At 43.0% G+C, this 12,399-nt stretch overlaps 1 protein-coding gene across 1 annotated transcript in view; it reads right to left on the reverse strand.

The window, feature by feature from the left end:
• LOC310786409 (lymphocyte cytosolic protein 2-like) overlaps positions 1-12,399 on the reverse strand; it is a 106,709-nt gene that overhangs the window by 74,276 nt on the left and 20,034 nt on the right. Inside the window, exons 5-6 of the mRNA XM_083647616.1 lie at positions 6,124-6,192; positions 5,967-5,995 (exon numbers count right to left, since the gene is read on the reverse strand). Coding sequence (XP_083503742.1) covers positions 5,967-5,995; positions 6,124-6,192 — 98 coding nt within the window. The remainder of the gene's footprint in view (positions 1-5,966; positions 5,996-6,123; positions 6,193-12,399) is intronic.

The raw sequence follows: 12,399 nt of genomic DNA on the forward strand, positions 1-12,399 counted from the left end.
TGTGAAGTTGAATATGTTTATTACATTGACTTAACTTTTAATATGAAGTCTAATTGATTTGTTTTTCCTTTTTTCTTAGATTATGTCAAGTCAAGTCAAGTCAAGTTTATTTGTATAGCACATTTCATACACAGAGGCAATTCAAAGTGCTTCACATAAAATGGTTGACAGGAAAATAAAATAAAAGAAGAGAGTAAAACGGACATTTAAAAGCATCACAACAAAACTTAAAAAAAAGAGTATAAAAAGTGTATTACAGGAAAATAAACCAAAAGAAGAAATAAAATGGACATTTAAAAGCATCACAACAAAACTTAAAAAAAAAGAGTATAAAAAAGTGCAATAGGCAGCAGGCGCAGCAGTTGCAGAAAGAGCTAAAACTTATAGAGGACTCATTGGGTTTGCATAGTAGCTGTCAGCAGTTAAAGGCGACGGTAAACATAAAAGTCTTTAGTCTATTTTTAAAAGTAAGTAAGGTTGGGGCAGATCTGAGGTCTTCAGGCAATTTGTTCCAGCTAGCAGAAGCATAGTGGGTAAATGCAGCCTTCCCGTGATTTGATTTGATCCTAGGGACAGTTAATAAGCTGGACCCTGTTGACCTAAGAGTTCTAGATGGTTCGTAGCGTGGGAGCAATTCAGCTATGTATTTTGGGCCTAGGCCATTGAGTGATTTATAGACTAATAACAGTATTTTAAAATCTATTCTCTGACACACTGGCAACCAATGTAAGGACTTAAGAACTGGAGTGATATGATCAGCTTTCTTAGTCTTCGTTAGTACTCTAGCAGCAGCATTCTGAATGAGTTGAAGTTGCCTAAGTTCTTTTTTGGAGAGACCAGAAAAAAGGCTATTGCAGTAGTCTAACCTACTATAAATGAAGGCGTGAATTAGTTTTTCTAGATCCTGTCTGGACATGTATCCCCTAATTCTTGCTATATTTTTAAGATGATAAAAAGCAGATTTTCTAATTGACTTAATGTGGGAGTTAAAGTTGAGATCGGAATCAATAATAACTCCAAGATTTTTGACTTGATCCTTAGGCTTCAGGGATCGAGACTCAAGGCATGCAGTGATTTTAAGCCTTTGTTCTTTGGGGCCAAACACGATGACCTCAGTTTTGTCTTTGTTTAGCTGTAGGAAATTCTGGCACATCCAGTTATTTATTTGATCAATGCACTGGCACAATGATTCTATGGGGGCATAGTCAGCTGAGGAAAGAGTTATATACAACTGAGTGTCGTCTGCATAGTTATGATAGGCTACTTTGTTTTTTTGCATAATTAGGCCTAGAGGGAGCATATAAAGGTTGAAGAGAACGGGCCCCATAATGGATCCTTGAGGGACCCCACAGGTCATCCTAGTTAGGTCAGATGTGTAATTGCCAATGGAGACGAAGTACTTCCTGTCTTGAAGATAGGACTTGAACCACTGGAGGACCGTACCCGATAGCCCAACCCAGTTTTCCAGTCTGTCCAATAAAATTGAGTGGTCAACAGTGTCAAATGCAGCGCTAAGATCCAGTAGCACTAGAATCAAATTTTTGCCTGAGTCTGTGTTCATTCTGATGTCATTTATGACTTTAGTAAGCGCGGTTTCAGTGCTGTGATGGGGGCGAAAGCCTGATTGGAGTTTATCTAGGAGATCATTTGAGGTTAGGAATCTATTGAGTTGTAGGTAAACAACCTTTTCAATTATTTTGGCTATAAAGGGGAGATTAGATATTGGTCTGTAGTTACTGATTACCGATGCATCAAGGCTGCGCTTTTTTAGTAGGGGTTTAATAACTGCAGTTTTCAGGGACTCAGGAAAAGTGCCGGTCACAAGGGATCTATTAACTATTTGCAATAGGTCCGACGACAGACAGTTATAAACGCTTTTAAAAAAGCTTGTTGGAAGGGTATCGAGACAGCACGAAGATGATTTAAGGCCTTGCACAGTTTTCTCTAAGATGTCGTGGTCGATAACGCTGAACTGGGACAAATTTATCGAACTGGAGATCTGCGGGTAGGATGATGTCACAGCATTTCTTGGTGTGGAGCCACTAATAGCCTGCCTGATATTAATAATTTTATCCGTAAAAAAGGCAGCAAACTCATTACATTTGACAGTGGAGAGGAATTCAGGTGCTAAACAGAGAGGCGGATTAGTCAGTCTATCAACTGTGGCAAATAGAGTGCGTGCATTGTTCACATTTTTGTTAATTATCTCGGAAAAGAACGATTGTCTCGACCTTTTCAGTTCGAGGTTGTAGGAGTGAAGGCTTTCTTTGTAAATATCATAGTGAATGTGAAGATTAGTTTTCCGCCATTTACGCTCAGCTTTCCTGCAATCTTTCTTTTTGCATCTAACAGATGCAGAATTTCGCCAGGGTGCTTTAATTTAGCCAGACAGCAATTTTAATCTAACAGGCGCCACACTATCAATAGTTTTCAGAATTGTCGAATTGAAGTTATCAAGAATCTCATTGACAGAAGCTGATGTGGGAGGAGATAAAGAAAATGTCTCCATAAACAGCGCGCTGGTGCCTGCATTAATGTCTCGTCTTTTAACGGTTTGTGACCTATTAATGATCTCAGGGGAGATTTCCATTTCAAAAAAGACGCAGAGATGGTCAGACAACGCAACATCAATAGTCGACACAGAAGAGGACTTGAAGCCCCTAGTAATAACTAAATCCAGGGTATGGCCTCGGTTGTGAGTAGGCCCTGAAACATGTTGAGACAGATCAAAAGTATCAAGCAAGATATTCAGTTCTTTGGCAAAATTATCCGTCGGGTTATCAATATGAATATTGAAATCCCCAGCAATAGATATACAGTCATGTTCAATGAAAATTAAGGAGAGAAGATCAGCAAATTCAACGAGAAAACTGGCTGAGTATTTTGGTGGTCTATAGATATTCAGCAGTAACACAGTGGTTGAGCATTTCAGAATAGCAGCAACGTATTCAAACGATGGAAAGTCTCCAAATGTTACCTGCTTACATTGAAACATATCAGAAAAGACAATCGCTACTCCCCCCCCCCCCTCTTATCAGCTCTGGGAGTGTCAATGAAGCTATAATTGGGCTGTGCTGATTCGGACAGAACAGCCACTCTGTTGTTCATATCGAGCCAGGTTTCGGTGAGGAACATTAAATCCAGATTATGACTGGTAATCAGATCACTGATGAGGAGAGATTTATTTGACAGCGACCTAACATTAAGGAGTGCGGCTTTAATATTTTTAGAGCCTGGAACTTGTATCGTTTGCTTCACAAGGGGAATGGCGATTAAGTCTGATTTAGAAACAGATCGTGTTGAGGGGAAAGTATTACGTCTGTATGAAATCCAGACTGGTATCGAAGCATTGGATCTGGTGGAACCACATTCTTTAGGAGGGGGGTGTGACGACCCGCCCCCTCTGCCTGTTTGTGGCTGACACCTCCCATCAGTGGAGGTGATTGGCAGAGTGGGGCAGGTCGTCAGCCCAATATTCCTCACCTGGGTTTGGTTAGAGAGGCAGGACTTAACATGTCTTACCTGACATTTCTCTCTCTCTCCTCCTCATCTGAGCTGCTGGTCCCAGGTCTCAGGGTCCTGCCATATTATACTTTACTTTTACATTCATACATCCATACACATACACACACTATACTTCACTCATCCATACTGCCCTGCAAAGCTAAAAGGGGGTAACTCAGTGTAGAACTGAGAAAAATGACTTTAAAGTTTTGTTGTTGTCCAGCCAAATGTAATGTAGGAAGAAAACTTGAAATGAGTTAATTATTTGTTTATTTAATGTAGTTATTTATCTACATAATTTTTTTTGCTCAAACTTGACCTTTGACCCTTATTTGGAAGTTACCTTACTCTGCCTTTGCATTGTCTGCAAAATAATAAGGGGTGATGCCAAGCAAAAACACAGTAACTTCAATTTGATCCTTTACTTGGTTGTTTATCACTATATAAAACCAGTATATATGATAATAATGATAACATAGACATGAAGTCTCATGTTCATGGCACAATTATGCTTAATATAATATACGTATAAATATAATATAACTAGATTATCAGGCCTCTACACATCCTTCATGCCTAGTTTGGTGGGACTCTTGTTGGCCCGTTGTGTGTCTGTGTGTTGGCGCCTCGGGGGTTAATGTCGTATGAGCTGGCTCCTTGGGGGTTCATGTCGTATGAGCTGGCACATCTGGGGTTAATTTCATATGAGCGGCACCTCTGGGGTTAATGTTGTATGAACTGGTACCTCAGGGGTTAATGTCATATGAGCTGGCGCCTCGGGGGTTAATGTTGTATGAGCTGGTAGCTCAGTGGTTAATGTCATATGAGCTGGCGCCTCGGGGGTTAATGTTGTATGAGCTGATAGCTCAGTGGTTAATGTCATATGAGCTGGCACCTCTGGGTTTAATTTCATATGAGCGACGCCTCGGGGGTTAATGTGGTATGAGCTGGCGCCTCGGGGGTTAATGTCGTATAAGCTGGCAGCTCCGGGGTTAATTTCATATGCGCGGTGCCTCGGGATTAATGTGGTATGAGCTGGCGCCTCGGGGGTTAATGTCGTATAAGCTGGCAGCTCCGGGGTTAATTTCATATGCGCGGTGCCTCGGGGTTAATGTGGTATGAGCTGGCGCCTCGGGGGTTAATGTCGTATAAGCTGGCAGCTCCGGGGTTAATTTCATATGCGCGGTGCCTCGGCGTTAATGTGGTATGAGCTGGCGCCTCGGGGGTTAATGTCATATGAGCTGGCACCACGGGGGTTAAATTTGTATGAGCTGGCGCATCTGGGTTAATGTGGTATGAGCTGGCGCCTCGGGGGTTAATGTCGTATGAGCTGGCGCCTCGGGGGTTAATGTCATATGAGTTGGCGTCTCTGGGGATAATGTTGTACGAGCTGGAGCCTCAGGGGTAAATGTGGTATGAGCTGGTGCCTCAGGGGTTAATGTCATATGAGGTGCCTCGGGGGTTAATGTATAAGGGTTAGGGGGTTAATGCCGTATGAGCTGACAACCTTGGGAGTTAATGTGGGTGGTGTGGGTGTCTGTGTGGGTGGGGGTGGTATTGGTCCGATGTCACAATCATGACATTAGGCCTGACCAGTAATGTAACTCATACCTCAACTCAACCTGAGCATTCTGGTGAGTTACCCCCTTTTTGCGTTGCAGGGCAGAGCATTCAGAGTGCAGTCAAACCAAAGCAAACAACCGTAACTGATGTTACCTCAGTCTTGCTTGGCTTCTCTAGGGCTTTTGGAAGTTACTGTAAATATGACCCCCTATTTTCTCCAAAAAACAACACAATTGACTCAAGATATTTTTCCACATGATAAAGCAGATCTTCAATGTTCCAAAAATGACAAAAACTCATTTTTGACAAAAATTTAGTTACCCCCTTTTAGCTTTGCAGGGCAGCATACACTGCAAACATGACTGATTCCTACCATTTTCCAATACTGATACTTTTGTTTGGGTTGGTTTTGGGGTTATTTTGACTTATTTAGTTTACAATAAATTACTTTTTGGTATTTAAACTCATGTGTGGACTCCCTTTTGTCACTGACTACATCCGGTTCGTGACAAAACTGAAATGTAACATTTAGTTTTGTATGAAACCGCTCAATTGACTACATCGCTTGTCTCACACAATATACGTCGGGACTCGGGAGACGTCACTTATGCGACTGGTTGTGTGTAATTTTTCTGATTCATAACCTATGGTGCAACTGTTTTACCACAAACTGCCACTTTCTTGACTTGCAAAGTTATCGTTTAAATTGACAAACATCATATGTGTTCCTCATGGCACAATTCAAAAGGGATCAACAAATTATTGACTCTCGCCATTCACCACCACTCAGATTTCTTCAGACGCTGCCCCGCATAGGGCCCTACCCTAACCCTAACCCTACCGGAAGGGGCATGCCTTTGGCTCTCTATTGCAGACTGTAACATTTGAAACATTCCTACCTGGTTCGTGATACTTGGGCGCTGTGTTTCTGGGTGGAGAGAGGGGGAGGTGGAAAACAAACAAACACAAAGAGCGAGAGAAATCAAGAGTTGCAAGCTGAGACTAAATCTCTTCTGTTGTCAAAGTGCAGTAGCTGATAAGTGAAGAGGGGCCTACTTTTTAAACAGTCCGAGGCCTCTCCTCTCTTCCTTCTTCCTGATCTCAGTGGAGAGCTTAGAGACCATACTGAAGAGAGAGAGAGAGAGAGAGAGAGAGAGAGAGAGAGGGAGGTTAAGTATTTTTTTTCCCCCAGATTTTTTTTATCCCATTTTTATCCCCCATTAGTGCTAATTTTAATTTATTTATCCTGGTTGCTGCTCCACCCTCTGCCGATCTGGGGAGAGCCAAAACTGGCTCCATGCTTCCTCCGAGACATGGGCAGTAGCCAGCTGCTTCTTTTCACCTGACAGGGGAAGCTTCACCGGTAGCGGTAGGACATAGCACGTGGGAGTATCACGCTATTCCAACGAGTAGGTGCCCAGAACGACCAGAGGAGGCACCACTTCAGCGACCAGGATATTGCATGTTTTTTTGGTGAGGGGTTCCTATATGAAGGAAATCCCCAGGGGGCACGGGGAGAACATGCAAAATCCACACAGAAAGGCCCTTTTGACGACCCCACCCGGGCGGTGGGCACTCGAGGACATGCGGAGGGACACGCACTCCTTCAGCGCTCACAGCATCCCAGGTGAGAATCGAACCCAGGACCTTCTAGCTGTGAGGCGACAGCTACCACTGCGCCACCGTGCCCCCAAGAGAGAGGGGATGAGAGCTGGAACAGAGACAAATTAAATTTACATTACTTCAAATCACATGACTAAAATTAACATTACTACAGTATATGAAGCAGTGGCGCCGGAACAAGTTTGCAATAAGGGGGACACAATTTTTTATTTTTTATTTATTTTTTGATGGCGCCCAAAGGGCGCCGCTTTTTCGGCGCCATAAGGGCGGCGGCGAAAAATTGACGTTTTTATGGACGTTTGGATGATTTTTAGCCATATTTAGATGAATATCTCATTTTAAATTAACATTAGGATTATACTGTAGTAATGTAATTATTCAGTATTTTTCCTTTTCTCACTCACTTGGTGACCTGCTCTCCCTTTAGGTCATTTTATAATTACACTACAACAGACAGCAACACAGGCAGAAACACTGAACTTATTATTATTATTATTATTATTATTATTATTATTATTATTATTATTATTATTATTATTATCACTTCGAAACACAGTGCAAAACTTGTCATCTCAACACAAAAATAAAATAACAATAACCGTATACGATTATAGCAGCAGCCAATGACAGTGAGTGCAGTACAGAGTCCAGGTCTGTCTGTCTCTCAGGTGTAATAATCCCACAATGATCACGGCTTTAACAAGTGTCACAGGCTGTGTAAACAGTGTAAAGTGGGCTCTCTGTAACTTGATCCCTGGGTCTGTCTGTCTCAGGTGTAATAATCCCACAACGATCACGGCTTTAACAAGCATCACAGGCTGTGTAAACAGTGTAAAGTGGGCTCTAAGCGTCAGGGGCAGTTGCCCCCTCAGATTTAAAAAAAAAAAAAAAAAAAAAAAAAAAAAAAAAATTTAGGGGGACCAAATTTTAAGGGGGACAAAATGTCCCCATGTCCCCCTTGTTCCGGCGCCAGTGATATGAAGCTCTACGCTCTTGACACAGCACTACATCACTCTGATACTAAGCATCTGCCCTGCTGCCCTTCATCATTTTTCAACACCATGAGACTGTAGCCAACAACATGTGTTAAGGTTGAATGTTCTTTGAACATGCTGGGGATCAAACCCCAGTCGTCGGCATCAAAGGCAAACTTATACGTCCATCCACCACCCCGCCCACAACGTTCGTATGCGTTCTATAGAAGTCTATTGGACTACCCTGCATGTTGTGGGAGTTCTATAGAAGTCTAATGAACTACCCTGCATGTTGTGGGAGTTCTATAGAAGCCTATTGGACTACCCTGCACGTTGTGGGAGTTCTATAAAAGTATATTGGACTACCCTGCACGTTGTGGGAGTTCTATAGAAGTGTATTGGACTACCCTGCATGGTGTGGGAGTACGATAGAAGTCTATTGGACTACCCTGCACGTTGTGGGAGTTCTATAGAAGTGTATTGGACTACCCTGCATGGTGTGGGAGTTCGATAGAAGTGTATTGGACTACCCTGCATGGTGTGGGAGTACGATAGAAGTCTATTGGACAACCCTGCACGTTGTGGGAGTTCTATAGAAGTGTATTGGACTACCCTGCATGGTGTGGGAGTTCGATAGAAGTGTATTGGACTACCCTGCACGTTGTGGGAGTTCTATAGAAGTCTATTGGACTACCCTGCATGGTGTGGGAGTTCGATAGAAGTCTATTGGACTACCCTGCATGTTGTGGGAGTTCTATAGAAGTGTATTGAACTACCTGCACGTTGTGGGAGTTCTATAGCAGTGTATTGGACTACCCTGCACGTTGTGGGAGTTCTATAGAAGTCTATTGGACTACCCTGCATGTTGTGGGAGTTCTATAGAAGTCTATTGGACTACCCTGCATGTTGTGGGAGTTTAATAGAAGTGTATTGGACTACCCTGCACGTTGTGGGAGTTCTATAGAAGTGTATTGGACTACCCTGCATGTTGTGGGAGTTCTATAGAAGTGTATTGGACTACCCTGCATGTTGTGGGAGTTCGAGAGAAGTGTATTGGACTACCCTGCATGTTATGGGAGTTCTATAGGCTAGAAGTCTATTGGACTATCCTGCACGTTGTGGGAGTTCTATAGAAGTCTACTGGACTCTCCTGCACGTTGTGGGAGTTCTATAGAAGTCGACAACGCTGCATGTTGTGGGAGTTCTATAGAAGTCTATTGGACTACCCTGCATGTTGTGGGAGTTCTATAGAAGTCTATTGAGCTACCCTGCACATTGTGGGAGTTATATAGAAGTCTATTGGACTACCATGCACATTGTGGGAGTTCTATAGAAGCCTATTGGACTATCCTGCATGTTGTGGGAGTTCTATAGAAGTCTATTGAGCTACCCTGCACATTGTGGGAGTTATATAGAAGTCTATTGGACTACCATGCACATTGTGGGAGTTCTATATAAGTCTATTGGAGCACCCTGCATGTTGTGGGAATTCTATATAAGTCTATTGGACTACCCTGTACATTGTGGGAGTTCTATAGAAGTCTATTGGACTACCCTGAACGTTGTGGGAGTTCTATAGAAGTCTATTGGACTACCCTGCACGTTGTGGGAGTTCTATATAAGTCTATTGGACTACCCTGTACATTGTGGGAGTTCTATAGAAGTCTATTGGACTACCCTGAACGTTGTGGGAGTTCTATAGAAGTCTATTGGACTACCCTGCACGTTGTGGGAGTTCTATATAAGTCTATTGGACTACCCTGTACATTGTGGGAGTTCTATAGAAGTCTATTGGACTACCCTGCACGTTGTGGGAGTTCTATATAAGTCTATTGGACTACCCTGTATATTGTGGGAGTTCTATAGAAGTGTATTGGACTACCCTGCATGGTGTGGGAGTTCGATAGAAGTGTATTGGACTACCCTGCATGGTGTGGGAGTACGATAGAAGTCTATTGGACAACCCTGCACGTTGTGGGAGTTCTATAGAAGTGTATTGGACTACCCTGCATGGTGTGGGAGTTCGATAGAAGTGTATTGGACTACCCTGCACGTTGTGGGAGTTCTATAGAAGTCTATTGGACTACCCTGCATGGTGTGGGAGTTCGATAGAAGTCTATTGGACTACCCTGCATGTTGTGGGAGTTCTATAGAAGTGTATTGAACTACCTGCACGTTGTGGGAGTTCTATAGCAGTGTATTGGACTACCCTGCACGTTGTGGGAGTTCTATAGAAGTCTATTGGACTACCCTGCATGTTGTGGGAGTTCTATAGAAGTCTATTGGACTACCCTGCATGTTGTGGGAGTTTAATATAAGTGTATTGGACTACCCTGCACATTGTGGGAGTTCTATAGAAGTGTATTGGACTACCCTGCATGTTGTGGGAGTTCTATAGAAGTGTATTGGACTACCCTGCATGTTGTGGGAGTTCGAGAGAAGTGTATTGGACTACCCTGCATGTTATGGGAGTTCTATAGAAGTCTATTGGACTACCCTGCATGTTATAGGAGTTCTATAGGCTAGAAGTCTATTGGACTATCCTGCACGTTGTGGGAGTTCTATAGAAGTCTACTGGACTCTCCTGCACGTTGTGGGAGTTCTATAGAAGTCGACAACGCTGCATGTTGTGGGAGTTCTATAGAAGTCTATTGGACTACCCTGCATGTTGTGGGAGTTCTATAGAAGTCTATTGAGCTACCCTGCACATTGTGGGAGTTATATAGAAGTCTATTGGACTACCATGCACATTGTGGGAGTTCTATAGAAGCCTATTGGACTATCCTGCATGTTGTGGGAGTTCTATAGAAGTCTATTGAGCTACCCTGCACATTGTGGGAGTTATATAGAAGTCTATTGGACTACCATGCACATTGTGGGAGTTCTATAGAAGTCTATTGGAGCACCCTGCATGTTGTGGGAATTCTATATAAGTCTATTGGACTACCCTGTACATTGTGGGAGTTCTATAGAAGTCTATTGGACTACCCTGAACGTTGTGGGAGTTCTATAGAAGTCTATTGGACTACCCTGCACGTTGTGGGAGTTCTATATAAGTCTATTGGACTACCCTGTACATTGTGGGAGTTCTATAGAAGTCTATTGGACTACCCTGCACGTTGTGGGAGTTCTATATAAGTCTATTGGACTACCCTGTATATTGTGGGAGTTCTATAGAAGTCTATTGGACTACCCTGCATGTTGTGGGAGTTCTATAGAAGTCTATTGGACTACCCTGCCTGCACGTTGTGGGAGTTCTATAGAAGTCTAATTTGACTACCCTGCACGTTGTGGGAGTTCTATAAAAGTATATTGGAGCATCCTGCACGTTGTGGGAATTCTATATACGTCTATTGGACTACCCTGTACATTGTGGGAGTTCTATAGAAGTCTATTGGACTACCCTGAACGTTGTGGGAGTTCCATAGAAGTCTATTGGACTACCCTGCACGTGTCGTGGGGGTCCATAGAAGTCTATTGGACTACCCTGCACCTTGTGATAGTTCTATAGAAGTCTATTGGACTACCTGTACATTGTGGGAGTTCCATATAAGTCTATGGGACTACCCTCCACGTTGTGGGAGTTCCATAGAAGTCTATTGGACTACCCTGCACGTTGTGGGAGTTCTATAGAAGTCTATTGGACTACCCTGCATGTTGTGGGAGTTCTAGATAAGTCTATTGGACTACCCTGCATGTTGTGGGAGTTCTATAGAAGTCTGTTGAACTACCCTGCACATTGTGGGAGTTCTACATAGGTCTATTGGACTACCCTCCACATTGTGGGAGTTCTATAGAAGTCTATTGGACTACCCATTGTGGGAGTTCTATAGAAGTCTATTTGACTACCCTGCACATTGTGGGAGTTCTATAGAAGTCTATTGGACTACCCTGCATGTTGTGGGAGTTCTAGATAAGTCTATTGGACTACCCTGCACGTTTTGGGAGTTCTATAGAAGTCTGTTGAACTACCCTGCACATTGTGGGAGTTCTATAGATGTATATTGGACTACCCTGAACGTTGTGGGAGTTCTATAGAAGTCTATTGGACTACCCTGCGCCTTGTGGTAGTTCTATGGAAGTCTATTGGACTACCCTGTACATTGTGGGAGTTCCATATAAGTATATTGGACTACCCTCCACGTTGTGGGAGTTATATTGAAGTCTATTGGACTACCCTGCACATTGTGGGAGTTCTATAGAAGTCTAATTTGACTACCCTGCACGTTGTGGGAGTGATATTGAAGTCTATTGGACTACCCTGCACATTGTGGGAGTTCTACAGAAGTATATTGGACTACCCTGCAAGTTGTGGGAGTTGTCTAGAAGTCTATTGGACTACCCTGCACATTGTGTGAGTTGTATAGAAGTGTATTGGACTACCCTGCAAGTTGTGGGAGTTCTATAGAAGTCTATTGGACTACCCTGCATGTTGTGGGAGTTCTATAGAGGTCTATTGGACTACCCTGCATGTTGTGGGAGTTCTAGGTGAGACTATTGGACTACCCTGAACCTTTTGGGAGTTCTATAGAAGTCTGTTGAAATACCCTGTACATTGTGGGAGTTCTACAGAAGTCTATTGGACTACCCTGCACATTGTGGGAGTTCTATAGATGTCTATTGGACTACCCTGCATGTTGTGGGAGTTCTATAGAAGTCTATTCACCTTATGTTCCAACACAGGGGTCAGCCAGTTACTTCCTATTGTGTTTACACTTCCACTGACAGTACAGTA

Source organism: Poromitra crassiceps (genome assembly GCF_964638095.1).
Source record: "Poromitra crassiceps genome assembly, chromosome: 1".
Lineage (NCBI taxonomy): Eukaryota > Metazoa > Chordata > Actinopteri > Beryciformes > Melamphaidae > Poromitra > Poromitra crassiceps.